General features: G+C 64.6%; 11 protein-coding genes across 11 annotated transcripts in view; 5 read left to right on the top strand and 6 right to left on the bottom strand.

The window, feature by feature from the left end:
* Positions 1-10: 10 nt before the first annotated feature.
* On the bottom strand, positions 11-4,475 carry PFL1_03831 (uncharacterized protein; the record flags this gene model as incomplete). The annotated part of the gene is made up of 5 exons (XM_007881354.1): positions 11-3,060; positions 3,156-3,417; positions 3,519-3,611; positions 3,703-3,814; positions 3,910-4,475. The coding sequence occupies 5 exons, from the start codon at positions 4,473-4,475 to the stop codon at positions 11-13; spliced, it is 4,083 nt and encodes a 1,360-aa protein (XP_007879545.1).
* Positions 4,476-6,827: 2,352 nt separating this feature from the next.
* On the top strand, positions 6,828-7,947 carry PFL1_03829 (uncharacterized protein; the record flags this gene model as incomplete). The annotated part of the gene is made up of 4 exons (XM_007881353.1): positions 6,828-6,899; positions 6,994-7,206; positions 7,313-7,826; positions 7,907-7,947. The coding sequence occupies 4 exons, from the start codon at positions 6,828-6,830 to the stop codon at positions 7,945-7,947; spliced, it is 840 nt and encodes a 279-aa protein (XP_007879544.1).
* Positions 7,948-8,160: 213 nt separating this feature from the next.
* PFL1_03828 (uncharacterized protein) lies at positions 8,161-8,715 on the bottom strand (the record flags this gene model as incomplete). The annotated part of the gene is made up of 2 exons (XM_007881352.1): positions 8,161-8,180; positions 8,298-8,715. The coding sequence occupies 2 exons, from the start codon at positions 8,713-8,715 to the stop codon at positions 8,161-8,163; spliced, it is 438 nt and encodes a 145-aa protein (XP_007879543.1).
* A 711-nt stretch (positions 8,716-9,426) lies between these two features.
* On the bottom strand, positions 9,427-10,999 carry PFL1_03827 (uncharacterized protein; the record flags this gene model as incomplete). The annotated part of the gene is made up of 3 exons (XM_007881351.1): positions 9,427-9,939; positions 10,020-10,222; positions 10,309-10,999. The coding sequence occupies 3 exons, from the start codon at positions 10,997-10,999 to the stop codon at positions 9,427-9,429; spliced, it is 1,407 nt and encodes a 468-aa protein (XP_007879542.1).
* A 530-nt stretch (positions 11,000-11,529) lies between these two features.
* Positions 11,530-13,519, top strand: PFL1_03826 (uncharacterized protein; the record flags this gene model as incomplete). Its single annotated transcript, XM_007881350.1, has 4 exons — positions 11,530-12,151; positions 12,244-13,218; positions 13,364-13,385; positions 13,474-13,519. 4 exons carry the CDS (start codon positions 11,530-11,532, stop codon positions 13,517-13,519), a joined length of 1,665 nt encoding a protein of 554 aa, XP_007879541.1.
* Positions 13,520-13,809: 290 nt separating this feature from the next.
* Positions 13,810-15,882, bottom strand: PFL1_03825 (uncharacterized protein; the record flags this gene model as incomplete). The annotated part of the gene is made up of 2 exons (XM_007881349.1): positions 13,810-15,123; positions 15,214-15,882. The coding sequence occupies 2 exons, from the start codon at positions 15,880-15,882 to the stop codon at positions 13,810-13,812; spliced, it is 1,983 nt and encodes a 660-aa protein (XP_007879540.1).
* An 813-nt stretch (positions 15,883-16,695) lies between these two features.
* On the top strand, positions 16,696-17,549 carry PFL1_03824 (uncharacterized protein; the record flags this gene model as incomplete). Its single annotated transcript, XM_007881348.1, has 4 exons — positions 16,696-16,704; positions 16,918-17,079; positions 17,222-17,341; positions 17,454-17,549. The coding sequence occupies 4 exons, from the start codon at positions 16,696-16,698 to the stop codon at positions 17,547-17,549; spliced, it is 387 nt and encodes a 128-aa protein (XP_007879539.1).
* A 487-nt stretch (positions 17,550-18,036) lies between these two features.
* On the bottom strand, positions 18,037-19,637 carry PFL1_03823 (uncharacterized protein; the record flags this gene model as incomplete). Its single annotated transcript, XM_007881347.1, has 4 exons — positions 18,037-18,195; positions 18,334-18,644; positions 18,732-18,990; positions 19,101-19,637. The coding sequence occupies 4 exons, from the start codon at positions 19,635-19,637 to the stop codon at positions 18,037-18,039; spliced, it is 1,266 nt and encodes a 421-aa protein (XP_007879538.1).
* Positions 19,638-20,545: 908 nt separating this feature from the next.
* On the top strand, positions 20,546-21,307 carry PFL1_03822 (uncharacterized protein; the record flags this gene model as incomplete). Its single annotated transcript, XM_007881346.1, has 3 exons — positions 20,546-20,554; positions 20,730-20,820; positions 20,970-21,307. 3 exons carry the CDS (start codon positions 20,546-20,548, stop codon positions 21,305-21,307), a joined length of 438 nt encoding a protein of 145 aa, XP_007879537.1.
* A 306-nt stretch (positions 21,308-21,613) lies between these two features.
* On the bottom strand, positions 21,614-24,241 carry PFL1_03821 (uncharacterized protein; the record flags this gene model as incomplete). Its single annotated transcript, XM_007881345.1, has 1 exon — positions 21,614-24,241. One exon carries the CDS (start codon positions 24,239-24,241, stop codon positions 21,614-21,616), a length of 2,628 nt encoding a protein of 875 aa, XP_007879536.1.
* Positions 24,242-25,430: 1,189 nt separating this feature from the next.
* Positions 25,431-25,926, top strand: part of PFL1_03820 (uncharacterized protein) — a gene marked incomplete at both ends in the record, with an annotated part of 1,372 nt that continues 876 nt past the window's right edge. The window contains 2 exons of the mRNA XM_007881344.1: positions 25,431-25,632; positions 25,732-25,757. Of these exons, the coding sequence (XP_007879535.1) occupies positions 25,431-25,632; positions 25,732-25,757 (228 nt within the window). The remainder of the gene's footprint in view (positions 25,633-25,731; positions 25,758-25,926) is intronic.

Raw genomic sequence — 25,926 nt, 5'->3', positions numbered from 1 at the left:
CGAAGCGGTCCTAGGAGATCGACGTCGGGCTGAGCCAGAGCAGATGCACCGTTAGCGCAGAGCAGCCGTGCGTCACCTCGCCCAGGGAGCGGCGCAGCTCGCGCGGAAACGTGTGCGACGTCGAGATCGTCTTGATGAGCGTCGAGATGTTGACAATGGCGCGGATAAACTGGTGCGACTCGTCAAACAGGCGCTTGGCCAGGTCCTGGGCGATGAGTTCGAGGGCCGCCGAGCGCCGTGCGCCGCTGCGCCCGTCGCGCTCGCGCTCGCGGTCGTCGCTCTCGCCGCTGGACCGCTGGACCGCCAGCAGTGCGTCGACGTCGACCTGCTCCTCTTCCTCGCGCACGCAGTGGTACGTCTCGCGCAGCCGCGACGTCAGCTCCGCGGTGCTGTGCGTCAGGTCGCGCAGGTCGCGCAGCTTCTTGGTCAGCGAAGCCGTCGTCTCGGCGACGACGAGGAGCCCATCGAGGCGCTCTCCGGCATCCTGACCGTGCCCGCCGCGCTCGCGATCGCTGAGACTGTTGGCCGTGTTGGAGCGTGATCGAGTCGTGACGGGACCCGTCGGCGTCGCCGGCTCAGACTCGATGCCCAGGCCGGTCAGGTGGGAGAGCAGCGCCGTCCAGACTTCGGCGGAGAGCCCGGTGATTTGGTCGACTAGCACCAGAAGGTGGTCATCGATCGTCACCTTGGCGCCGAGTCCGCTCGGTGGGAGCCCGGTGCCGGCTCGGCTGCCGTTGGACAGCGACTTGCCGTGCTTCTGGTGCGATACCGAGGTGGCTGCCGAAGAGGCAGGGGCCATCGGCGTCATGCCACTCACACCTGCCGCCATGAAGCCCGACGTGTCCCCGCTGGAGCTTGCGTTTGAGTTGGACCGGTTCTTGGAGGGTGACGCCGGGGCCGAGCTGGCGCCAATGCCCCTGCCATTGGCGGAGGCCGCGGCGCCCGGCGTGCCCGGCGTGGGTCCAGGAGCGTGCATGGCCGCCTGGGAAAAGTAGTCTGAGCCGGATCCAGATGCCGAGGGCGCATGCGGCGGAGGGACCGCGCCGTTGGGCACAGCGGGTCGGCGTCCTGACCGGCCGGGAGTTCCGTACGCCGACGAGGCCTGGAGGTCTTCCAGGTTGAAGGGCTGTAGCTGCGACGAGCTCGGCGGGATGTTGGCGCCCTGGGCCACGTCATGAGCGCTGAACGAGCCTGCATGACGCCGACGACTTGGCCTCGGCGGCTGCGCGTTTGGCCGCACCGACCTGGCCGAGTTCGGGGTTTCTGCAATGCTCGGCAGCGAAGGCGCGTTGGTGGCGGCCGCCGTCGCCTTCGACAGGATGCTGCTGTTCTGCCTTGCGAGAGCGGCATGGGCGGGGTTCGCGGCCGCGTTTGCGATCGAGTCGGCGGAAAGGTAGGGCAGCACCGCGTCGACCTGGGGCGCCATCGCAGTCCAGCTGTTGCTGACCTCGGCCATGCTGCCGTAGAGCATGAGCAAGAGGGTGCGGGTGAAACGGACGTCGGCGCTGCTCTGCAAGGCTCGCAGCTGGAGCTGCAGCACGCTGACCACCTTGCGGAACGTCACCACGCTCTCCTTGCACGTCATCAGCACGCCACGGATGACTGATGGCTCCGGCGTGCCTCGCAGTGACAGCGAGTCGAAGCGGTCCAGCGAGTTGATGAAGGTCGTCATCGAGCCGCTGGCGATGTCGAGAACGCGGTTGAACTGGCCCGAGATGCGCTCGTCGGTGGCGAAGAGAATATACTGCTTCAGCGCGGCGTGGATCTGAGACAGGGCGAAAAGAACGCCGCGAGTGCCGTCGACAAACTTGAGCACTGGAGGAGGGACGGCCTTGGCGATGGTCGATGGCGGCAGCGTCGATAGGCGCCGAAAGTAGCTGTTGCGCTCAAAGTCGGCCGGGTTCCTGGCGACCGTGGGAGAGTCGGATCGAGCGGCCGGCAGGACGTTCTCGCCCTTGTCAGACGGAACTCCGCCGTGCGAGTCGCCTCTGGGCGGCGTATGGGCATAAGGGGCCCGCGACGCCATCGCCGCTGCCGCTGCTTCGGCCGCCGCCTGGGTCGCTCCGACGGTGGGAAGGCTCAACTTTCGAAGTCCGCCTCCTCCAGAGCTTGCAGCGGACGTCTGGCTGGGGGACGGCGTCGAAGACGACCAGCCACCGGGCTTCGAGTGGTATCCGATCGGATTGCTCGCGGATTGCGGCAGTGGCGGTCGCCGAGGAGCGCTGCTAGGTCGCCTTGTCGGCAGGGCGGCGACGTACGGATGCTGGTCGTCATCCTGCGAAGAGACGGCCGGGCGTGCGGACGCTTCTGTCGCTCGGTTTGCAACGGCGGCACTGCGGTCGGTTGACCTGGGCACGCTCTGGCTGCGTTCTGTCAGGATGTCCTCGTGGCTCAGCCGCAGATCGGGCAGCGACTTCTTGGGGTTCAGCGTGCGGCGCGGTCCCGGCTGCAGGGGCGACACGGCCTGGCCGATGGTATGCGAGTTGTTGCGACCGTGCTGCGATTTGATATAGATATCGGCGTCGATCCGACGATCGGTTAAATGTAGATCCGCGACCGGGCGAGCTGCGTTGATCGACGGTCCTGCATCAGTAGCCGGACGTCGTACGTCGGTGGGGCCGCCTGCGACGACCGTCGAAGGGGTATGAGGGGAAAACTGCTTCGGTATCGGCGGCACCGGCTCGTGAGAGTGGTCCCGGGACAGCTGGCGAGGAGAACCATGGTGGCGGTCGTACGGCAGCAGGGATTCGCGACTGTTGATGTCGGGAGAGGACCCCGCCCTGTCTTCGCTGCTCGGGGTGGGAAGCTGCGACCAGGTTGCATCGTCGTCCGGTTTCTGATCGCTGTTCTTGGGGGTGACGGGCCCGTCGCTCTGGTCGGAAGCATGTCCTGTGCTGGCGGGCGAATCTTCGGAAGCCGTGCTTTGCTCGACGATGGCTGGCGGCGGCGCAGCAACCGGCAGGGCGAGGATGTCGGTGGGCGTCGAAGCTTCCTCTGATGGTTGGTCCGTCTCGACTTCCGCCGAGGAAGACGGCTCTAGGGACTCTGCTCGCTTAGCGGCTGCTTCGAAGACAGGTCGCGACGGCGTCACAGGGTCAGCGGAATACTCTTGTTGTCAGGATGAGTGGCGTCCGATGCGCAAACGATGTGCTCACCCTGGCTGTCGCTGATCCAGTTCTTGAGTTTGGCGATCCAGACGACCATCTGCCGCTCCTCGAACTTGCGCACCACGTCTCTCTCGATGGCCCCGCTGCCGGCAGAAGACGGCGGCTTCTGCAAGACGACCGACGGCATCTTGGAGATGTGGGGTGGTGGCCACTCGAGCGGGTTGTTCTCCATCTTGAGCACACGCAGGTGCTTCATCTTTGCCACCCACGGCGCAAGCCGCGTCAGCTTGTTGCTGTTGAGTGACAGCACCTGCGATCGCAGAACGAGGAGGGTGCAGCGTGGATCGCCGAAGGATGGAATCAGCGGGCTGCCCCAGCGACCGGCATCAAAAAAGGCACAGGACTACTCACCCTGAGCGAAAGCAGGCGCCCGGGCTCGTTGGGGAGGGCACGGAGCTTGTTTCTGCTAATGTCCAGGATCTCGAGGCTAGGCATCTTGCAGATCTGCGAAAGGGCCGGGAGAAAGGGACGTTACAGCGCGCGGCGGTCAGCAGAGACCCAGAGCCTGGACAGCCCTCTTCATGGCTCGACTCACAGCAGCGGGGAAGCTGTTGAGGCTGTTTGCGCGGACATTGAGGTACCGCACGCATCTCAACTCGACAAAGCTGTCGGGGATCTTGGTGAGGAGGTTGTACCCGAGAGCAAGCCTGACCGAGGGGAGAGGAGCGACGAGTTCTGCCATCGACTCAGCAAAGCGTAATCTCGACAGCAGGGGGAAAAGTACTGCGGATGGACGGCTCACCTGACGACGTCGTCTTTGATCACGTCGACCAGGCCGTCCGGCAGCCGGTCGATGCGCATGTAGCAGAGGTCGAGCGTATCCCGCGTGTTGATCTCCTGCCCTTCTTTGGCGTCCCGCCGCGTCTGTGAAGCGGACCTGCCGTCCTCGCGGCCTCGTTCGCGGCCGGCTACGCTACCAGATCGGTTTCGGGCCCCCGCCGCGGTCTGGAAAGGTTCCGAGCTCGCCTTGAGTCGCTTCTCGACCACCAGCGCCATCAGCTCCTCCTCGCTGATGGGCCGAGCCTGGCTTGTACTGCCTCCAGAACGGCTGCCCGTGGTCGAGGGCGCGTACTGGGCGAGCGTGCTGGAGGTCCACGTTTCCGTGGGGGTGGGCGTCTTGATCATGTTGTCCGGTTCCGTCAAGGTTCGCGGCCATTCGCTCCCCAGCCCGGACGACGCCGTCGCAAGGGCATTGGCCCGCGCCGCAGCAAAGGACGGCGACGAGGTCGACGAAGAGGGGTGCGTACTTCGGCCATCTTCGCTCGAGGCGATCGCCGTGTAGCTGGTCATGTTGGGCGACCTACTCATGCTGGAAGCGGCAATCGATCCGACGGCTGGACGAGACGACGGCTTCACAGCAGCAGGGGAGCCGAGAGTGACCGTGCCTTTCGGTATGCGATGGCTCTAATCCTGATGCCGAGACATGGTCGGCTACTGCTTTGGATCTGAGGACTGTCGAGGCGGAGCGTCGCCAGGAGCCGACCCTCGTGACTGTCGAGGTCGAAGGTCGTCTACGCCGTGGTGCTGTCTGGCCGTCGATATGGCTGTCTCTGTAGAAGCAGCTCCCAGTAGAGGAGCGCCTTCGTTTCGTTCGTCGTCGGGGCGAGCCGCGCTTCGAGCAGTAGCCGCAGCAGGAGCAGCGTCGTCGTGGCAGTCGTTGCAGTGATGATCCTTGATGAAAGTGTCGGGTTGGTCCTTTCCAAAAGTCGAAGCGTTTCTTGGAGTATAGGGGGAGGGGTAGGGCGACACCGATAGAGACGAAGCGTGGAGTTCGAATCGTCTCCGATTGGGTCTCGAAGCTGCTGGCGAAGAGGCAAAGGCAGCGAGGAAGAGAAAGAGAGAGAGAGAGAGAGAGCGTAGGGTGAAAGAAAGGGACGAGGCCAGGCAGGCTGGCAGCCGGTTGGCAGGCCGCCCCATAAACACATGCACGCCGCTGCAGCTGACCCTCTCTCTCCGCACGCCGAGTGCCAGGCTTCATTCGGAAGCCGCCCGATGCCGCACGGCCTCACCGCGGATCGGGCCGTCCCGAAAGTGGAGCATGTAGGAGGTGACTTGCTCCTTGCTTTCAGCTCCTCGTCGAAGCGTTGCACCGTTCTTTGACACTCACCCGCTCCCCTACTTTCGCACCATCTAGCGACCATCACTGCGACATGGCGATGCGACCAGATGGCGACAGCGACAGCTCAGCATTTCGGTCAGAGCTGCCAGCGCGCCCGCTGATGTCGAACACGGACCTCTCGAGCGAGGCGGATGAGCCCAGCCCTGCTCGGCCATCAAACGGCTCTGAGGACGGCGAAATCGTTAGAGACGACCGACTCGCACATGAACAACACTCGAGTGGCGAGCGCAGCCCTTCAAGGCAGCTGCGATTGAGTGACGAGGGTTGGGGCCCCCTGGGCGGCCCATCCCGATACGCGTTGCAAGGGGCACCCGACCTTGGGCTGCCGCCGCGACCCCCAGGACCACCGCCGCCGCCGCCGCCGCCGCTCCCCACGAGCGCGCAAGCCTCTCGATCATATCCTGCGGCGTCGCCTTGGGACCCATCTCGCCCAACCAATCTGTCGCATCGACTTCCTCCGAAGCCAATGGGCTATGATCTCCCTGCACCGACGTACCACGGCCATCCTCCTGAATGGGACGCTACACGACGATACCCCGCGAACATTCGGCCACCTTTCCTGCCATCGAAGCCCGCTTGGACGGACAGCAGATCTGACCCTGCAAGCTCGTCTCGGCTTCGGTCCTATCCGGAAGCGGGATATCCCCTCGGCTCGAGTTCGTTGCAGTCGGGTCGGAGAGACGGTGAACTTCCCCAAACGAGCCGGGATCCCAGGCGATCAGACCGGAGTCGATCTCCACCGCCGCGCAAGCAGGCCAGGTACGACGAGCAGTATGAACGCCATCATCGCAACAAGGACAGCTCAAGAGCCAAAAGCAACGGAGAGGCTGGACGCGCCGAGGAGGACAGCGCGACGGCTAGACCTGGTACAGACAATGCCACGGCCAAAAGCAAGCCCAGCGGCGCCAAGTCGCTACCCTCTGATCAGAGACCCACGTCAGCAGGACCATCGTCAGTGATCTGCGGCCGCCGAACCCTTCGCGCAGTGTTCTGCGCTCCGAAAGAGTGATACTGACGCTGCTTGCGACGCTTCTTGAACCGACACGATAGCAGCTCGACCCGGGTCGCAAACGAAGCGGCTGCGGCGCCTGCGAAGGCAAGCCTACCCAACGGTTGTTATCTGCGCGCACGCTTGGCCTCTGCTCCGCGCTGCCCGCTTCCGTCCCCTGCTATCAGTCGACTGGCATTTGGCTGACCACTGCTGCCTCATGGTCTTGGCCGACATCCGTTTCATCGTCTTCAAACCTCAAAGACGCCGGATTCGTCGATGAGGATTCCAGAGTCACCAAGGTCAAGAAAGGCGCACCGGCTGCCACGAGCAAAAAGGTAGGAGACCTCGACCCCATGTATCTGCCTCCCCGACCCCCGACGTCTGTCCACCTTGCCGGCCCATCGGCCTGCGATATCCACTCCGAGTTGTGGGAGTGCTCATCGAAGTCTTGCTCGATGCCCCGCCTTTGTGATGCACTCTGGCCGATCCAAACCTATAGGTCGCCCTCAACATCACAAAGTGGAATCAGAAGCAAGAGGAGCTCCGCAAGATGGGCAATTCGGATGCCTCCGCGGCGACAGGCGGAAATGGCGTCACATCGAAGCAGTCCAAGTCGGTCGAGGTGAGTAACGAAGCGCCGTCGGGGCTCAGTGGTACTCGCCCGTCTTTCCCGTCAGCTCACCTTGATCGATGATCCTGCACCCACGGCAACGCAGCGGTCCCTTAAGACGGATGAGCTCCCCGCAGCTCCGCTTCCAGCCTCCGAAGTGCAAACACGGACGAAGGCGTCATCGTCGACGATGAGCGATGACGAGCTCCGTGCTTTTGACTACTTGGACACTGCTCAGAATGCCTGTCTCCTGTGTCAACGGAAGCTCAAAAGCCTCGACGTCCTGCGTCGGCACGAAAAGGAATCAGCATTGCACGAGGTGCGTCGTCATCGTCGTCGTCATCATTCAGACGGTCACAATACGAACACTGACCGTAGGAAATTGGCCTCTTGGCACGATCTGACCCTCCCTGCGTGTCTTCCAGGACAACCTGCGGAACCTCGATACTTGTCGCGCTGGCGTCGATCGGAAGCTATCGCAGGATGCTGGCCTCGAAACTTCGTCCCAAAGCAGTGCATCCGCCGGGTTTGCTCCGATCGGGGCTGCTAAAGACGCGAGCGGAACACCAGCGTCCAAGTACCGCGACCGTGCCTTGGAGAGGAGGGCGGTGTTTGGTACCGACTCGACGCCAGCGTTCAAAAAAGCGAGCTTCCAGGCGAAATCATACGAGGGCCCGGTCGCGACCGACGTACCGAAAAGCGACGAGCCGGAAATGCCTGTCGAGAAGGAGATCGACAGCAGCAACATCGGCAGCAAGATGCTCGCGATGATGGGCTGGAGCAAGGGCCAGGGCCTCGGAGCCTCCGGACAGGGCAGGACAGGCATCGTCGAGACCAAGATCTACGCCAAGGGCGCTGGATTGGGCAGCGCCACGCCGAGCCAGACGCAGCCGGTGCCGGGGGCGGGTCACAAGGCGTACGTCTCCGCAGCCAAAGATGGTGAGTAGACGCGTCAGGCGGACCTGACAATGCCCAGCCGGGGCACTCACGCTGATCTGCGACTGTTCATGGCACGACAGGAGCGCGGGAGCGGTACAATACCGAGCCGAAGGAGCCATAGTTAAAGGCCCTTGGCCGGCCGAACTCGACTGAAGACGGAGGACACTCATCGCCTCTGATCGCTGGTACAGTCACACGAAAGGTCGTGCTCGCGGGGGTCAATAGACAAGCTCTCCCTTGCGAACGGAAGGCAGTTGGCAGTCCGGAGACGCCGCTACTGTACTGCCTGGACATGGCCGAAAGTTCAAGCCTGGCTCGGGGCATCTGCTCGCGGCTAGGGAGGCGGTGAGCCGACTGGGGACGTCACAGGAAGGGTGCGCGGATTGAAGCAAAATGTAGGCATCGCTGAGCACCTCTGCCATCGAGAGCATCGTCCCACCACGCTCGTGAAGGTGCCGAGTCCGAACTCACCCACGAAGGTATAGCCTCGGGCCCTTCCCCTGTCCATGGCCCTCGCGATGCCGGCCAGGTCTACGGCGACGTCTTGTGTGCCGGGGAACGTGTAGACGCAGTGCAGACCATCGATGGTCTGGAGGTTCTTGACATAGTCGAAGCAGCGGAAGCCGTTGTTCCTGCAGGTCGAGAAGGGCGCCCACATCCACTGGCTCGAAGGCTTGTCGTACTCGAGACTCTGCGCCACATTGTGCTCATCGACCGCGTACCACTGCGGGTGGGTCGAGCAGAGCATCACCAGCAGACTGTTGGTCCCGGCCGTCACCGTGCCGAATCCATTGAACTGCCAGGTGTAGGACTTGGTGAAAGGCAAGTCGACTACGTCTGCGAGTGCGAGCCAAGGCAGCGCGACGAGACTGAGGAGAGAAAGCTTCATCTTCGTAGGCGAGAGGCTCTTGCAAGTTGGGGAAGCGGCTTGGCGGGAGGCACGATGCTTTTTGGGCGGGCGCAAGGAGGCCAACCCTCCAGCCCAGCCCCATTTTATAGCTCACCAACGAGCTCATCGCTTCCTCTTCGCCCCCACATGCCACGAAACTCCCCCACTCCACCTAAAGGGAAACACAGGTCCGGCCCCACCAAGGTCAAGGTGTGGCAGCCACTTTGAACGCGACACCTGCCGCCGGTAGGCTGTGACCGCGGCCATCCTTGCATGTCCTTTTCGGCAGAGGTCCGCTCTCAAATGAGGCCGGCAAAGGCTTGACCATCCTGTCAGCGACGCGTGAGGAGATGGCTCTCGAAATTTCATGACGATGGCCGTCGACGGAAGTGCAGCGTCGCAAGCGGCCGGACGCATGTCCACGGGAGGCTGAGGAGTACTCGCAGCCGGAAGAGCCAGCCGGATCAGGCAATCGAGACCTGTCGCCACTCGCAAGTCTTTATTCTCGGCTCGACAATAACCTCGACGTGGCGGAGGGGCTGACCAGGGTTGCTCCGCCTCTTCATGTCGCCAAAGGGATGGAACGAGTGCGAAGTCGGGCCAGGCTGCGCACCGAGTTCGAACGCAGTTGTCGATAGACGGCCTTAAAGGATCATCTAAGATCACCTGCATGCATGCCAGAGACGAGGGCGGAGTTCAAGCTGCGGTCTGCTACGTCTCCTGCTTGTCCATAGTCTCGCTCTTGGCCCCGGGCGCCTCGAGCTTGACCGGGTGGTCCGTCTGCGTCTGGTCCTCCTTCTTGAGCTCCTCCTGGACGAGGCGTTCGATGTCCTCGCTCCACTCTTCTTCTATTGGCCCCCCACCTTCGAGCCGCTCCTCTTTGACCCTCCATTCCGCCAGATCCGCTTCGTGACCGCGACGGAGGGCGAGGATCTTGTCGTACCAGAGCCGACCCTTTTTGCCCCACTCTCCCGACGTCGAGGGCCGGAAGTCGGCGTAGAGGTCGTACCCACACGTGTTGAGGTACTCGGCGCCGTATGGTGGCGGTCCGGTGCTCGCTGGCAAGGTGCCATCGGGGTGCTCGGTCTTGGCATCAAGCGGCTCGCTCTCGTCCTTCGCTTCCATCTTGGGTGGAGGATCGATGTAGCTGTCTGCGAGAAGGGTCAGCGCGCCTATGACGCTAGAGAGCGTCTGGGCCATGGAGCGTCTCATGTAGTTGAACGCCTGCCGCAACATTCCATGGCGACAAAGACAGGATCAGCATCGTGCGCACCCGACACGGCTAGAGCACACCACCGGCTCACCTTTTCTGGCCCAACGACCTCGCCACCGCTGATGCCGCGGTAGGTTCCGTCCGCCATCTGCATGACGGGGATCTTGACGCCCATCAGCTCAAAGTGGGGCTGGTTGGGGCCCACCTTGTTGGACGCCTTTTCCCTCTCCGATGCCGGGATGATGCCGAGGCTGATTCCTCGCATCGTGCTCGTATAGTTGACATAGCAGTGGGCTGTGCGCGGTGACCCTGTTGGTCAGTGGTCGTTCCATGCAGCCAAGCGCCACGTAGAGGTGGGTTCAAGTGGCGGGGATACTCACCCAAGCTGAGAGCCTCTGCCCTGCTGAAGGCGAGTCTCTCGAGGAGGATGGTTGCCCAGGCGGTCATGACGGGTGCGCGGTTGACGACGGCGTACCTTCCGCGGAGGCTGCTCTCTTCGAGGACTTCGTTGAAGACGTAGTCGAACACGGGCGCGGGTCTAGCGTTGCGTGCGCTGGGCCTGTCGCTGGGGCCGGAGACGTTTCCGTATTCGCGCGACAGGGCGTCATCGTCGTCGTCGCGCCTCCTGCGCTTGCGAGGGCTGTTCGAGGACGGGTCAAATGCGGCCGCTACGTCGCCGGTGATGCCCGCGGCCTTTTTTCCCTTGAAGGCGAGGACGGTCCTCTTTCGGTGCTCCTCGGATTCGACGCCCATGTCCTGGAGGGCGATGAGGCTGATGTGAGAGAGGGCGTGCGGGGTGTTGCAGCGGGCGTTGATGAGCTTTCCGGTGACGGCCATTGCGTCGTGCATGGTGAGACCGCCCTTTGAGGTGAGCTGTTTGAGCAGGTCCGGCAGCGGTACGGCTGCAGACGACGAGGTCGAGGAAGGAGAAGATGAAGACGACGAAGCGGCCGACGAAGGCTTGGTGGGTGAGGTGCTGGTGGCGTGTGCCCTGGCCCTGGACAGGAGGGCGGCTGCGCGAGCGGCGTGGGACTGCTTGGAGGGCGATGCGGGCTTCTTTGAGGGCGGCATGGTCGGGGTGAAGCTAGGATGTGCCCGGGTGAGCTCGAGGCGTCTTGGAGGTGAGTGATGGAGGTGGCGCCGGGGTGGCTGCGGCGAGTCCACAGCCAACCGACAGCGGGCCACGCAAAGTGGAGGCATTTGCCGATCCCGAAGCTGAGTCGATGGTCCATCGGGGAGATGTCCAAATGGCCCCCGATGCCTGGAGCTGGGGAGGAGCAAGAGGGGCGCGTCTGTGCGCGCGCGCGAAAGAGAGTCGCCGAGGTTGCGTTGTTGGGCTGGCTGGCTGCGCTGCGCTGCGCTTGGCTTCTTGGCTTCTTTCCCCGCACATAGGCGGCCAGACGCAGGCGCAGGGCCAGCGCAGTCCAAGCCGCCTGCAAAGACGAGGCGCAAAGTCCAACACCCCCACACCGGCCCTCGCGCCAACCCCAACGGCTACCACTACTGCCACCATCACCACCGCTGTCGCCCTTTCCGCCTCGCTCCGTCTCTCTCTGACTCTCCCCGCGCAATCCTCCCCCCGCCCCCGCGCACATACCACCATGTCGCTCGACCGGCAATCCGCTCGCGTGGCCAACTCGGTCAACTCGCCCGCCAAAAAGCTCCGCATCGGCTTCATTCACCCGGACCTCGGCATCGGCGGAGCGGAAAAGTTCATCGTCGACGCCGCCGTATCCCTCCAGGAGCTCGGACACGAGGTCGTCATCTTCACCTCCCACCACGACACCAAGCACTGCTTCGAGGCCACCCGCGATGGCACCCTCAAGGTCCAGGTCATGCGCACCCGCATCCCCCGCTCCCTCTTCAACCGCCTCCACCTCCCCATGGCCATCCTCCAGCAGCTCTCGCTCATCTTCCAGCTCATCCTCTCCATCACGCTGCTAAAGTACCCGGGAACCATGCCCACCTTCGTCTCGAGCCGCCTTACGAGCTCGCCGCCCATCCCCGAGTTTGACCTCTTCTTCATGGACCAGCTCTCGGCCGGAATCCCCTGGCTCAAGATCATCACCAGCACCCGCATCCTCTACTACTGCCACTTCCCCGACAAGGACATCGGCAGCTCCATCGCCCTGCAAAAGGCCCTCGCCCGCGGCCACTCTGGACCCTCGGTCTTCAGGAAGATCTACCGCCTGCCGCTCGACCTCATCGAGGAAGGCACGACGGGTGAGCATCGCCCACTCCCCTCGCCGGCCGCCATCGCAACCTCCCAACGCAGAGCCGCTCACACCTTTCCCCTCCCCTCTTTCTGTCCGCAGACTATGCCGACAAGATCCTCGTCAACTCCGACTTTACCTCGAAGCAGTTTGTCAAGAGCTTCTACCGGCTGCGACGTCAGCCGCGAACCCTCTATCCCGGCGTCGACGTGCGGGCCCTGCGGGCCGACGAGGTGCAGAAGCAGCTCGACAAGCTCATCGACGAGGCCGTCGGCGATCGCCTCAAGAACGCCATCATCGATCTCTGCTGCGACACTGACCGCCTGACGCTGCTCTCCATCAACCGCTTCGAGGCCAAGAAGAATGTTGCCCTCGGCCTCGAGGCCTTTGCCACGGCGCAGAAGCAGCACGCCGCCAGCGGAAGACCCGGCCGGCTCCGCCTGGTCCTGGCGGGCGGGTACGACCACCGCGTCCGCGACAACATCGACACGCTGGCCGAGCTGCAGAAGCAGTCCGAAGAGCTGGGCCTCAAGCACCTCACGCTCAGTTACAACGGCAAGGCACTGGAGCCGCCCATCTCTCCGCCGCCTGCGTTCGACATCGCCCAGGCGGCGGTCATCTTCCTCCCCTCGCTGCCTGGGCCGCTACTCCACACGCTCCTGCTCAACCAGTCGACCCAGATGCTCCTCTACACGCCGACCGAGGAGCACTTTGGCATCGTCCCGCTCGAGGCCATGACCTGCGGCGTGCCCGTCCTCGCCACCAATACGGGAGGGCCGCTCGAGACGGTCGTCGACCTGTCCCTCGACGAGGACGGCAAGCCCACCAACCTGGCCGAGGGCACCGGCCTGCTGCGCCACGCGTCGCCGGGCATCTGGGCCGTGTCGATCCAGGCGCTGCTCAGCCTGAGCGACGACGAGAGGCGGACAGTGAGCCAGGTGGCGCGCAAGAGGGTGCAGGACAAGTTTTCGCTCGAGAAGATGAGCGACGACCTCGAGCGCGCATGCTACGAGGTCTTCCAGATGGGCTACGTCAAACCCGACGAGGGTCTGCTGCAGTGGGGATCAACAGCCGGCAGTGAGTATTGCCTCCCGTCGCCACACGCCGCCCTCCACCCCTGCCTCGGCCTGCTTTTGCGGACGGCGAGAGCATCTCTGTGCTCACCCACCGTCTTCTTCTCCTCCTCCCTTGTCCTGCCCGTCCCATCTCCCTGCGCCGACAGTGTTCGTCATGATGATGACCCTGTAAGTCGCCTCGGCCGCCCCACTCTCCGGGCGCTTCCTCCATGCAGCGATACTGACTTGCCCGACGTCCCGTCCTCGCACGTCGCAGCTTCATCATCAACATCTACTACTCTGCGGGCCGGTCTTCAAAGTGAGGCGGCGGCTCGACGGCATCAAGACGCCAGTGGGAGGTCACCATGGTATTCGACGCCGCCCGCTGGCAATCGTGAGCGGGCTGGCGGCGCAGATGCCGATAGAGCACCAGCCGCAATGCCAGGCACTTGTCCTGTGCCGAGACGACGATGCTGAGCGATGGGTCGTAAAAAAGCAGGGCGACGCCGTGGCCAAATCGACGAGGCGGGGATAGTGTACAGTGATCCGAGGTTGGGGAATTTGCCCCGCGGCGAGCCGGGCAAGGACGAAGAGGCTGGCTGGTCCAGCGGAGCTAAATCTCGGCCCAGCCAGCCTCGCCGGCGCGCTCCCCGCTGACGAGGGTGAGCATAAAGACGACGAGGTTGGCGCCAAACGCCATTCCGAAGCCGCGGTACAGGCTGCGCAAGCCACCGAGCGAAGAGTGGCCCGTCTTGGCCAGCACGCCCGACTGGGCCATGGCCGCGGCGCCCGCGTCGTCCTTGTTGGTGGTGGCGCCGGAAGCCCCGGCGGCGTCGTCGTCGTCGTCGTCGTCCCCTCGTTGGCCGTCGCCGTCGCCATCGCCGTCGCCGCCTGCGCTGCTTCCGTCCTTGCGACGGGGCGTGGCCGACGTCTCCTCTGTCAGGATGCGGTAGATGGCCTCGACGACGCCGACGTAGGGCACGGGTCTCGTCTCGACGCAGGTGCGCAGTCCCCGAATGGCCGTGTTGCCCGATGCGGGCTTGGTTGCAGTCGAAGCGCCTCCCTTTTCCGAACGCAGCGAGCGGCTCGTCAATGCCCTCTTGTCGGCGCCGGCGGCAGCAGAGTGGGGAGCAGCGCCGTAGGGAGCGCGGATCTGGAGCTGCAGCCGCCTCCGCACCGTCTCAATGGGCAGGGTGACGCAGAGCGACGCCGTCGTGATGGCCAGCTCGGCGATGGCGTAGCTGATGGGATGCGTGTTGGGCTCGAGCTTGAGCGTCTGCTCAATGAGGAGCGGCGTGCCGAGCGACAGGAGCGGGCGCAGCGTAAAGTCGAGGATGGTGGGGACGAGCACGTTGGGGTGCAGGTAGGCCGTCTTCCAGCCGCCCTCCTCGTCGAGCATCTTGCGCAGCGCGTCGTACGGCCCGCTGTACTTGCGGTGGGCGGGCAGCGTGCTCTGCGCAATCAGCCGCGTGCGGATCGTGTCGATGGGCGAGATGAGGATGCCTGTGGCCAGGTGCGACGTCAGCAGCAATGCCAACGTCTTGTACGGGTAAGGGGTGTAGGCGAGCGGCAGCGGCGAGAGAGCCGAGGGCGCGACGAGCGAGAGGATCGATGAGATGATGGGCTGGATGGTGGACGAGGCAATCTCGAGGACGAACGAGGTGAGCGAGCCCTTCCACAGGCCGAGCCAGCCCTCCTTGCCGCGGCCGACGGCCTTGATCATCTCCCACACGCCGCCGCGCACGACGACCGGCATGATGAACTCGGGCCGTGCGCCGTCGTCGTGGACGCTCCGCCGCATCACGTAGCCGCCGTGGTCGACCTGCCGCTGCCGTCGCCGCTTGGGCCTGTGCAGGGATGCGTCGGGTCTGGATGGCCGCGAAGAGAGGTCTCGGAAGTAGGCCTCTGCCTCGTGCTCGTCGGAGAGCTGCCAGCGGAGCGGTGCAGAGCAGACGGGAGAGAAGACATTAGCCATCGGTAGCAGCGCGGCATTGGCAATGACAACGCGCACACTCACCTCTTCGTCGTCCATGTAGCCCGAGCCGCCGTAGTGGTTCTGCGCATCGCGCTCTTCCTGCCATTCCTCCGCCTCGGGCGACACGTCGTCGCCCGCCCACACGTCCCTCTCTGGGGCATTGTCGTCGTCGTCGTCATCGCCTTGGTCGGCGCCATGGGTGCCGGCCTCGTGCGCTTGCCTCCGCATTCGCTCCTGCATCTCGCGCTGCTCGATCATCTTGGTCGCAGCGGCGGTCTGGGTGATCTGCACCCATACATCGTCGCGGGGCACCCACTGGACCTGGAGGAGGAGCTTGCCGACCTCGAAGGGCATTGCGAGGCAGGTGCTCGTGTACTGGAGCGCGCCGCTGACGAGGAGGGCGCGCGCCATGTCTGTGAAGTTGGCGGTGGCGTCTGCGGCCATGCCCGAGGAGCTGGTGGCCACGTATGGCGTGGCATCGTTGGCAGACATGTAGCGATTCGCGTGGGCCGCATTGGGCGAGAATCGCGGGAAGGACGAGCTGCTGCTGGAGGCTGAAGGCCCCGCCCCACTGCGAGACGCAGCCTGAGGTGTCCCCGTGGTGGAGAAGCGGGGTGCTGAGGCGACGAATACGGAATCCTCGGGTGGCTGGTAGTAGGGGCGGAGCGGGTGGGGCGGACTGGCCGACGAGGCCGAGCCCGGAGACGACATGATGGCGGCGGTCGCTGCGAGTGCGAGTGCGGGTGCGGGTGCGACTGGGACAAGGACGATGCAGCGTGTCCTGCGCTATCCGTCGTCGAGTGGAGACTACAGAGTGCTGCGTGCGAGGGCTGCGTGCGAGGGAGGGCTTGCGGCGGTGTGGGTAGGTGGTGGGGGTGAGATCGACGACGACCAGAGGCTGGAGAGTGGGCGCTGGGTCGAGCTGAGTGAGGCTGGCAGGGGCAAGGGGTGTGTTGGTTGGTCGGATGCGCTACTGCCCTGGCCTCGAGGGCCCCCAAGCCTGGCGTCGGGTTGGCTGGGCCCTGTTGGCTGGGCTGGGCTGGCCGTGCGCTGTCTGCCAACACAAAGGGGTGCCCAAGGCGAGGGGGGGTCGAGGCAGGGCAGGCAGGCAGGCAGGCAGGCAGGCAGGCAGGCAGGCAGGTGGAGCGACTTGCTCGGTCATGCTTATGTGATCCCTCCTGGCCCCCCAGGCCATCGGGTCAGAGCGGGCTGGCAAGCTTGGTGGTTGTATTCTGGCGGGATTACAAATCCTGCCTCTTGCGCGCGGTTTCAATTTCAGGGCGAGGGCGGGCGGGTGGCCACCGCTTCCGAAGTTGTTGGCTGGCCCGCCGCTCTCGTTGTTACGCCTGCCCAGGCCAGGCCAAGACAGGCCAGGCCTGCTGCCGCCCGCGGGCTGGCCGGGTGCGAATTCTTCGGAGCGCCATCGCCACCACCAACCCAACCCCGGCAACCTGGATCACCGCCATCGCCATCGACATCACCATCACCACCACCCCTCCACCCCTACATCACACGTCGCCCATCATGGTTCTCGTATGTATCGCTGCGTTCACTCGCCATGCCGCCACCTCGACCGAAACCGCACCCTCGGCCACCTCTCGCCCACCAGCCGACCCACCGACCGACCGACTATCACCCCTTGCAAGCAACCAGCTAGCGAACCTATGCTGATATCCCATCCCCTTCTCCCCTTTCAAACCCATCTGCGCCTGACGCTGCCGCTTCTTCCGCCCCACCCACACACAGGCACTCTCCGGCCTCTCGCTCGCCAAGTACATCCAGAACTCGCCGGCTCTGCTGCGCATGATCAAGCCCGTGGCCAACGCCTACGCCCAGGCCGCCGGTCACAGGCAGCACGGCCTCCGATACGACGACCTCATCATCGAGGAGTCGCCCCGTGTCCAGAAGGTGCGCTTCGAAGTGCTCGTCCCGCACACGGTCGCGCACCCGCGGCCCGTGCTCGCTCTGGACCCCGGCCCACGCCAGTGCATGCGCTGACGGATCGTCTCTCTGCCCACCCCCACACGAACCTGTCCCCCCATCCTCGCAGGCCATCAAGCGTCTGCCGGAGCGTGAGGCCTACGACCGCGCCTACCGCCTCCGCCAGGCCACCCAGCTCAGCGTCCTCCACCGCGAGCTGCCCAAGGAGCAGTGGACCCCCGCCTCCCAGGTACGTCGATCTCCACTCATCGCATGACATCGCCTTGGTCTGCACACACTCACCCCTCTCGCTTCGTCGCTGCTTCTTCTCCTCTCACGCCACGCCCCTCCCGCCACCGCAGGACAAGCGCTACCTCACCCCCTACGTCCAGGAGATCGCCAACGAGGAGGACGAGCGCGTTGCCTGGGACACCATCGGCGTCAAGAAGGGCCACTAGATCATCGCGCAGCCAGCTTCTTCGCCGCGATCTATCCGGACCCGCTGCAGTCAGCTTCTGGCTCCGTCCTAGAATCGCCTGCCTCTGACTCGCCAAGGATTCGAAATGCCCAGACCTTGAATCGTGACCTCTCGCCTCGACTTGAAGTCGGCCTGCACGCCGCCTCGCTTGCCTGCCAAGCCAGCTCGAGCGAGCGGCGCTGCCAGACTGCCATCGTGGAAGGCCGAGAACAAGGTGATGCTGCTGGTTGCTGTATGCCAACTTCGAACGGTGGGCATGGCGGAAGGGCCAAAACCCCCCGCTGGCCGACCGCCGTTGTGCGGGTCGAGGTACGGGACATGCCTGTGTGCTTTTGCCGTTCCGGTCTCCGGTCATGCCGCCGCCTCGCCTCGCCTCTTCTACCTTCCGCAACCCGACCGCCTCGCGAGGCAAAACCTCCAATTTGTCGCCATGCGCTGCTCATCCGGCCTCCTCGCGGGGCCTAGGCCTAGTGGAAAATGCCGACGATGAGCAGCCAGCCCAGCACAATCTGGGCGACGGCGATGGAAAAGAGGAACTGGATGCGCCTCGATCGCTGCGCGTGCGTGATCGTGACGCTGCTCGGGTTGGATGGATCCGGCAGGACCACGTACCGGAGCGAGCGGAGCTGCATGGACAGTGCGCAGCCCAAGAATGCGGGAAGAGGGGCGACGGGGCGAGGGTGTGGGTCAGCAAAGTGGCAATGGTGGAAATACGCCGTCTCGCCGCACAGCGCAGCGCCTCGCCAACGGAAACGGGAGCTCACCAGGAAAAAGGCGTTGGCGGCGAAACAGTAGAGGAAGATGCTCCAGTAGATCCAGCCGCGCACGTTGATCAGGCCAAAGAAGAGGGTGACGAGGGTGCCGACAAACTTGTAGCCCGAATAGGCCAGCAGGTCGACGAACGTATGATCGCCCTGGATGTTGAGGAGGTACGTGCCGAGCTTGATGGCTGCCAGCTCGACGAGGATGATGGCCAGTGCTCGCGATGCCGTCAGGCCGAGAATCTCCGGGTGGAAGCGGGACTCGAGGCCGTAGATCATCGAAGTCAGGAGGATGTAGGTGACAAAGGCCATGACTGAGGGGCAGACGGGAGGGCAGCCAGGTTGTCAGAACACGGCAGGGCAAGCAGTTGAAACGCCCCGACGCCACAAGGTAGACCCACCGGGAATGTAGAGATCCGGGCTGTTGACGTCGTCGCGCGGCGGAAGGTAGCCGTCGGCCGCCTTGCTGCCCGTGCCAGCCTCGTGGCTGGCCCCGCCCATGCCGGCATAGGCGCCGCCGCCGTTGTTCGACTGCCTGTGGGCGCGCGACCACGGCTTATGCCGCCAGGGAAAGAGGACGATGCGGAGCTTGTGCAGGACGTAGGAGTTGGAGACGTTGAAGTAGTGCTTCAAGAGTGGCAGCGGAAGCAGCGCATTGAACTGTGCGCAAGTGTCCGAGCGAGCAGGCGAGTAGAGCGTCAATATCAAGTCGCCGGACAGCGGCCACAGCGCATGACATGGTGAGCGGAGGTCGGTCGAGAGTAACTCACGTTCTTCTGCACGTACTCGCCACCGACCTGTGCCATGTGCTGGCCAAACTGGACGCCCATCTGCGCCGTGGCGTCGTTCATCATGCCCGATCCTCCGCCTCCGATGCCTGGGAACGCTCCCCACCCTTGCTGCGCCCCCGCACCCGCGGACCCCGGCGCGCCCCCCATCTGGCCGCCGAGGCCCTGCTGCTGGCCGGCGTAGAAGTTTTGCCCTGGCTGGGGCACGCTGTAGGCGGCGGCGCCCTGGCCGAAGCTGGGAGCATACGCATTGGCGTGGATGCCCTGTTGCTGGATGGGCGGGCTGCTGAAGCGCTGGTATCCGCCCTGGACGTAGGACGAGGAGCCGGCGCCGGCGCGGGAGCGTGCCGACGAGAGGTTGGGGTCGGCGACGGTGCTATCGGCGGTCGAGGACGAGGTCAAGTTGCGCGGGCCCGGATTGGGAGAGACCGGCGGATCTGGCACCTGGAAGGGCGGGTGCGTGGGGATGGGATGCTGGAGTGGCGGCGGAGAGCGGCTAGGGTAGCCGGACTGGTACATGGCGGTCTCGGAAAGGCGGAAAGGCGAGGCTGTGTCCGTGGTCGTGCAGAGGTGATGATGCGATCAAGATGTGCGATGCGACAAGACAGAGGCGGCGGGATGAATCGACTCGAGCGATGGGCCAGCCAGGCGGAGAGAGGGGTGGAAGGAGCTTTGTCGAAGAGGGTTGACCGAGAGGTGGAGAAGGTGGAAAGAGGGGACGGGCGGAGGGCTGCGCTTGCGAGCGGAGGAGGGCTGTCAAGTCGGGCCTGGGGTTGGCTTCGTGGCACGCGGCGGCCAAAAGACCAAGGCTGGCCTGTGCTCGCCTGTGCTGGCCTGACCGGGTCGGGCTCGCCTGGCTGGGCTGGGTCAAAGGACGGCTCCCTCGCAGCGGCCGTGATCGTCGAGCTGAGAATCGCTGCCTCTCGTGCGGTTGGAAGAGGCGCCGGCGTCGGTCGACGTCTGGCTTGACCCTCTCTTTTTGAAAATTTTGACGCAGCGGGCTATTGTGGTTGCGTCGGGCTAGGCACGACTTTGAATTGGGGCGTGCTGAGCCAGTCGGGCCCGCGGAATTCGAGCAACCAGCAGGAGCTCAGTCCCAGCCTTGAGCCCTTGGAGCGGTTTGAATTTCACCGGAGAGCCGCTGCCGATTTAACTTGGGCGCCCTGCCTGACGCACCTTCTGCGTCCTTTTCAGAGGCTCCCTGCCGCTGGCTCGCTCTCGCATCCGGGCCCTGGTTGGTCGGTGGCCCCCACATCACTTTTGCTTGATCGTCATCGGATGCTCGCCACCACCACCACCACTCTGTCCAGCACCGCCACTACCTTCATCGCATCAGCTGGACTGTCCTCAACCGCGCTTAGGACACCGAACAACGCCCGACGTATCTAAAGCTTAACCGGCACAACCTAGCAAGCACCTAGCACACCATGCCGAAGGTGCGTTTGCAGTGGTCTTGCACTTTGCCGCCACCCGCTGCGCTCGCCACACCGACCCTTTGAGCGTCTCGAGCTAACATTCTCTTTCGCATTCGCTCCATTTGCTGCCTTTGCCGTCGATCCTGTCCCCGCCGCGCTCCTCACAATCATTGCTGCGCACCGTACACCTCCACAGAACAGCGGAAAGGGCGGCAAGAACCGCAGGCGAGGAAAGAACGACACCGAGGGCGAGAAGCGAGAGCTCGTCTTCAAGGAGGAGGGCCAGGGTATGTGTCGATCCATGAAGCCCTCATTGTGGCGCTCGGCAACGTCGTGCATCGAACGGCCGTTACTCACCTTTTCCCCCCTCTCTCACCTCTCTGGATCCTCCGCGCACCACCCGCTCTCGCCCCTTGCCCCGCCGCAACGCCCGCAGAGTACGCGCAGGTGCTCAAGATGCTGGGCAACGGCCGGCTCGAGGCGCAATGTTTCGACGGCGAGAAGCGGCTGGCGCATATCCGCGGCAAGCTGCGCAAGAAGGTGTGGATCAACCAGGGCGACATTATCCTCATCTCGCTGCGCGACTTCCAGGACGACAAGGCCGACGTCATCCAGAAGTACACGGCCGACGAGGCGAGATCGCTCAAGCAGTACGGAGAGCTGCCCGAGACGGCCAAGATCAACGAGACCGAGACCTTTGGCGAAGAGGAGGGCGGAGACGTCGAGTTCGAGGAGGCCAGCGACGACGACGACGAGGACCTCGACGACCTCTAGAGGCGTGCGCGCTCGCCATCCGTCTGCCCCCTCCCGCTCTCGTCCTTCACTCTCCCTACGCTTGCCACCCCCCCTCACACCCAAAATCTGTTCCTCTCCCCGTCGTGGCTGTGGTCGTGTGAGCCAGACGCCACGATGCGATATCGACCTGGCAGCAAAGGAACTGCTGCGACTCCCATCAAAGCGTCCTGACGGGCGTGCTGAATGTGCTGTCGCGGGTATTGTTGCTCGCGATTCGACCGCAGGGGAAAGGCAGGTTTGCCATTGAAAGGGGGCCGCCGTGCACGGTGCCCGTGGTACCTGCGATCAGGCCCACGGGTTGACCCCGTCATCGTGATCGCTGCCGCCGCCGTGATGGCGCATCGGCTCGCCACGTCGGTCGGCGGTGATCTGCTTCCGCTCCTGCTCCTTGCTCTGCTCTTCCTCCTCTTCTGCGTCTCCCTCTTCGTCGCTGCCGCGCCGTGTGACGCTGCGCATGCTCCCTGGCAGGGCGCCTTTGCGAAACGCCGTCCGGGCCTTGGGCTCCATCGTCCTCGCAATGGGCGTATCGGCCTCGAGGCCCGGATCGACCGAGGCCGTCTGGCTCTGCTCGACCATCGTCTCTTCCTGGCCCCGCTCGGCCCCTGCCTGCTCCGGGTTGGCGTGTCCTTCCTGCACCCGGTCCAGCCGCTCCAGCGCTGCATCGACCATCCGCTTCTCGTCCTTGGCGTAGCGCTCCGACCGCGACCCGTCGCTCTCTCGCCGACCCGGGCCCGATGGTCGCTGCGAAGAGTGTGTCGCGGCGGAGGGAGACGAGGCGCTGGCGGAAGAGGACGCGCCGTTGTGCTCCTCGTACTGCTTCTTAAAGACTCGCGCATTGCGTCCTGCCCGCAACGCAGGGTCGCCACGTCGTCGCTCGAGGAGCCGCTCGCGCTCTTCCGCCTTGAAGTCTTCGACCACCAGATCGACGGCTCCATATGGATCGCGCTTGGTCTCGTCGGCATCCGACTTGCCGCTCGAGGACGGTGATGCTGACGAGGACTTTGAGGTCGAGGTCGACGGCTCCGCCGCCTCTCCTGCAGACGCCTCGGTATTCGGCCCATCCTGGCCTCGATCGGCCGTGGCATCGGCGGCAGCCTTGCTGTTCTCTTCGGCTTCCCACGCCAGCCACGGGCTCTTCGCCTTCTTCTTGCCGCGCTGCTCGAGGCCCTCGTCTCCGTCCGCGGAGTCCTTCCTTGCGCCCTGCTTCCGCTTGCCGCTTCCGCTGGCCTCGCTGCCCTCTCTGCTCTTGCCCTTGCCGCCCCCCTCGTCACCACTCGCCCGCTTCCGCCGGCGATGGACGATGTCATCGTCGTCCCTCCACCGACTCCTCCGGCTCGCCTCCCTGGCCACATCGACGTTCGGGTAGGCGTAATCGCCGTGGTCGAGGTTGCGGCTCCTCTGGTACAGCTCCTCCTCATCCGACGAGGGCGAGTCAAACGACAGCGACTCGACGTCGTCGTCGCCGTCGGGACGACGTTCCGAGAAAAAGTGCAGGCCCTCTTCGGCCCTCTGCAGCGCCGAGTGGGCCATGTCGCGCGGACGGCGGAGCAGGGACGAGGATTCATCGTCCGAGTGGTCCGGCGGCGCATCCGGGTTGTCGTGAATAACGTCGGCCGCCTCGTCGGGGCTGAGGGGCGCAAAGCCCTTGCGCTCCATGCGCTTCTGGTCGAGGTACTTGCGCACCGTCGAGAGCGGGCCCTGGTGGCGTGCACCCTTGGCGGCGTCGCGCGGGTCGCCTGTGCCGCGCTGTGGCAGCCAGTACTTTGCCTTGCCGCCCTGGGTATAGCGCAGGCCGGCCTTGCTGCGCCTCTCGCGCGCCAGGCTCTGGTGCACGACGCCCTCGCTTGGTTCAAAGGTCTGGTAGCCGTAGCCGGTGCCGCGGACGGTGGTGAGGCTGTCGCTGAAGACGTCGTAGAGCCCGATGCAGTCGCGCAGCGCGTAGTAGACGGGCAGCCTGGCGGCATAGTGGGCGAAGGGATCGACGTAGTCCTTGTGCGAAAAGGCGTAGGCGTGTCCGAGGGCGAAGATGGGCATCTCGAGGCAGATCATAAAATCCTGAACGGCCAGCGAAATGTACTCGGGGTCGGCCACTGGCCCAATCTTGCGGATCAGGCCGGCGGCAACGAGGATCGAGATGCCGAGCCCCTGCCAGAAGGAAAAGAAGATGATACCCTTGACGCAGAGGAACTTGGAGGTGACGCGGAAGGGGGCGAGGTCGGCATTGAGGCACTTCCAGAACATGCCGAGGCAGTAGAGGGAGAGGAAGACGGAGACGTTGTAGGTGAACGAGATCCAGGTGTAGCCGTTGGACGGCGAGATCTTTCCGTCGCCGTACTTGCCGATTGACTTGAGCAGGACGGTGAGGATGGCGAGGATGGGCTTGATCTGCACGTACTGGAGCACACCGCGCTTGAGGGCGAGGAAGGTGTAGGGGTCGCTGGCGTCCATGGGGTGGAGAAAGAGGTTGATGGGGAAGATGTGGTCCTGGGGGCGCCTGCCGTGGAGGAGGATGATGGTGGACCGCTCGCCGCCGAGGTACTCGATGAGGAGGTTGAAGAAGCAGTAGATGACGAAGGCCTCGTAGAGGTCGCGGATGAGGTCGATGACGTCGGCGAGGTTGAGCGAGTAGAGCGAGATGATGGACGCGATCGAGTAGATGGGCACCATGACGAGGAGGCGGACGACGTAGCGCTGGAGGGTGGGTTTGCGGTAGTTTTTGAGCTGCTTCCAGATGAGGTAGAAGCTGAACAGGGTGGCAAAGAGGGCCGAGAGGGTCGAGACGATGAGGAGGGCGTTTGGCAGGGATCGGCCCGAGCCCCCGCCCTCGGGAGGCTGCTGCTGCTGCTGCTTTGAGCCGCACATCAGGAGTGCATCGGCGGCGGCGGCGGCGGCATGGCGGGCCACCAGCAGCATGTTTGAGGGGCCGCCGGGTGACGTGGCGGCAGGGAGCAAAGGGCGTGCGAGGTCGGCAAGCTGGCAGCGTGTGTGCCGGGCGATCCTCGCTGCGAGCGTCCAGAATCGCGCGGCCAGAAGGTGGATGGATGCGCGAAAGCCCTTGTAGGTGTGTGGCGGCCCAGACTAGAGGTGGGTGTGTGCGTTGCTCGATGCCGTAGCTGCCGGTCGCAGCGATGTTGATGATGATGAGGAGGAGGAGGAGGAGGGAAAAGAAGGAGGCGGGGACGAGGCCGGGCTCAGCTAGCCTCTATCGAGTGGGCTGCAACGAGGGTCGTCGTCTGGGAGCCAGCCCCCACAGGCCTGCCCGCCTCGCCAGGCGCACCAACCAACGGCGGCCAGCCGAGCGTGGGGGAAACGCCCGCTGCAAAGGCCACCGCCAAGTGGAGGCAGGCGAGCCCCCCCGAGCTGACCTCACTCGGCCGACATCGCACAAGGGGCAGTGCAGGCGAGAGCCAGCCTAGAGGCAGCAGGCAGGGATGACGGTGAGCCGCATGCAGGCAGAGGCCTGGCCAGCTCAACGCGTGGCGTGGCCGGCTGGCAAAGGGGGCCAGGCTGGACCCTGGCCCTCCTCTAGACCAACACTCGACACACGTACGTACGCCTTCCTGGCTCCATCGACCCACACCAGCCTGCCATCGGGAGCAACCGACGACGACGACCGACCGACCGACCGGCTGGCTGCTCGTTGCCCTCATCGGATGTGCCGGATCCCCAGCTCGACGGCCGGCGGGCAAACCGGCGCTGGCGTAGCTACCTAGCTGGGGTGGTGATGGTCGGTCGCGTACAGGGCGACCGACGGCACGCCCGCCTGCAGCCTGATTCGCCCGCCGGTGCGCCTTGCTTGTGTACGTGGCGGCCCCCTATTAACCATGCACCTCGAGGGGCCCAAATTTAGCACAATCGACAGCGACCAACATCATCCTGCCAACGCACCTCACCCCGCTTCGGCCCGTCCCGCTACGACGACGACCGCCTTCATCACCACCACAGCGACCGGCTGGGCCCCTCTGTCGAACCTCGCCCACGGCCAGCGTCGGATTGACCCGACACTACTCTCTTTGGCTCGCCTTTCTGGCTGTTTCGTGACAGGCCTCTGCCTCCCCCTCGTTCCCCAAGGCGCCCCTCGCTTCGTATCACACCGTACACGATGGCATCCTCACCCTCCCCTCTTCCTGCTACCCCTTCGTCCTCCTCGACGACCAGCACGACCGCCAACGCTGGCGAAGAAGGCTACCTCTCCGCCTTTGTCCCCACCATGCTGACAGACCTGGTCCAGAGCGCCGCCGACCTCGTCCACCAGGCCTCGGAAATGGTTCAGCAGGCCCACGACATGATGGTCGGTCCTCCAGGTGAGTCCGCGGCCTGCATCGCAGCGTCGCACTGGGGAAACGCAGGGCAGCTGACCCCGCTCGCTACTTTATCTGCCCTTGCCATGCCACGCCGTGCAGCGCCCGTGGGCAAGGAAGCGCCGCCGGTGCCCGAACGCAGCGACTCGAGCGCATCCCAGCCCGCCCCGGCGTCAAAGGCCAACGACGACACGACGCCCAGGGCAAGCCGCATCAAGCAGCCCGCCCCACCGGCGGCCACCGAGAGCCTGCCGACGCCGCCGAGGGCACCGATGCACCGGCCTCGAAGCGATCCTC

Source organism: Pseudozyma flocculosa, assembly GCF_000417875.1.
Source record: "Pseudozyma flocculosa PF-1 unplaced genomic scaffold scaffold00012, whole genome shotgun sequence".
NCBI lineage: Eukaryota > Fungi > Basidiomycota > Ustilaginomycetes > Ustilaginales > Ustilaginaceae > Pseudozyma > Pseudozyma flocculosa.
The sequence above is the reverse complement of the archived record's forward strand: the minus strand, read 5'-3'. Positions and strand labels throughout refer to the sequence as shown.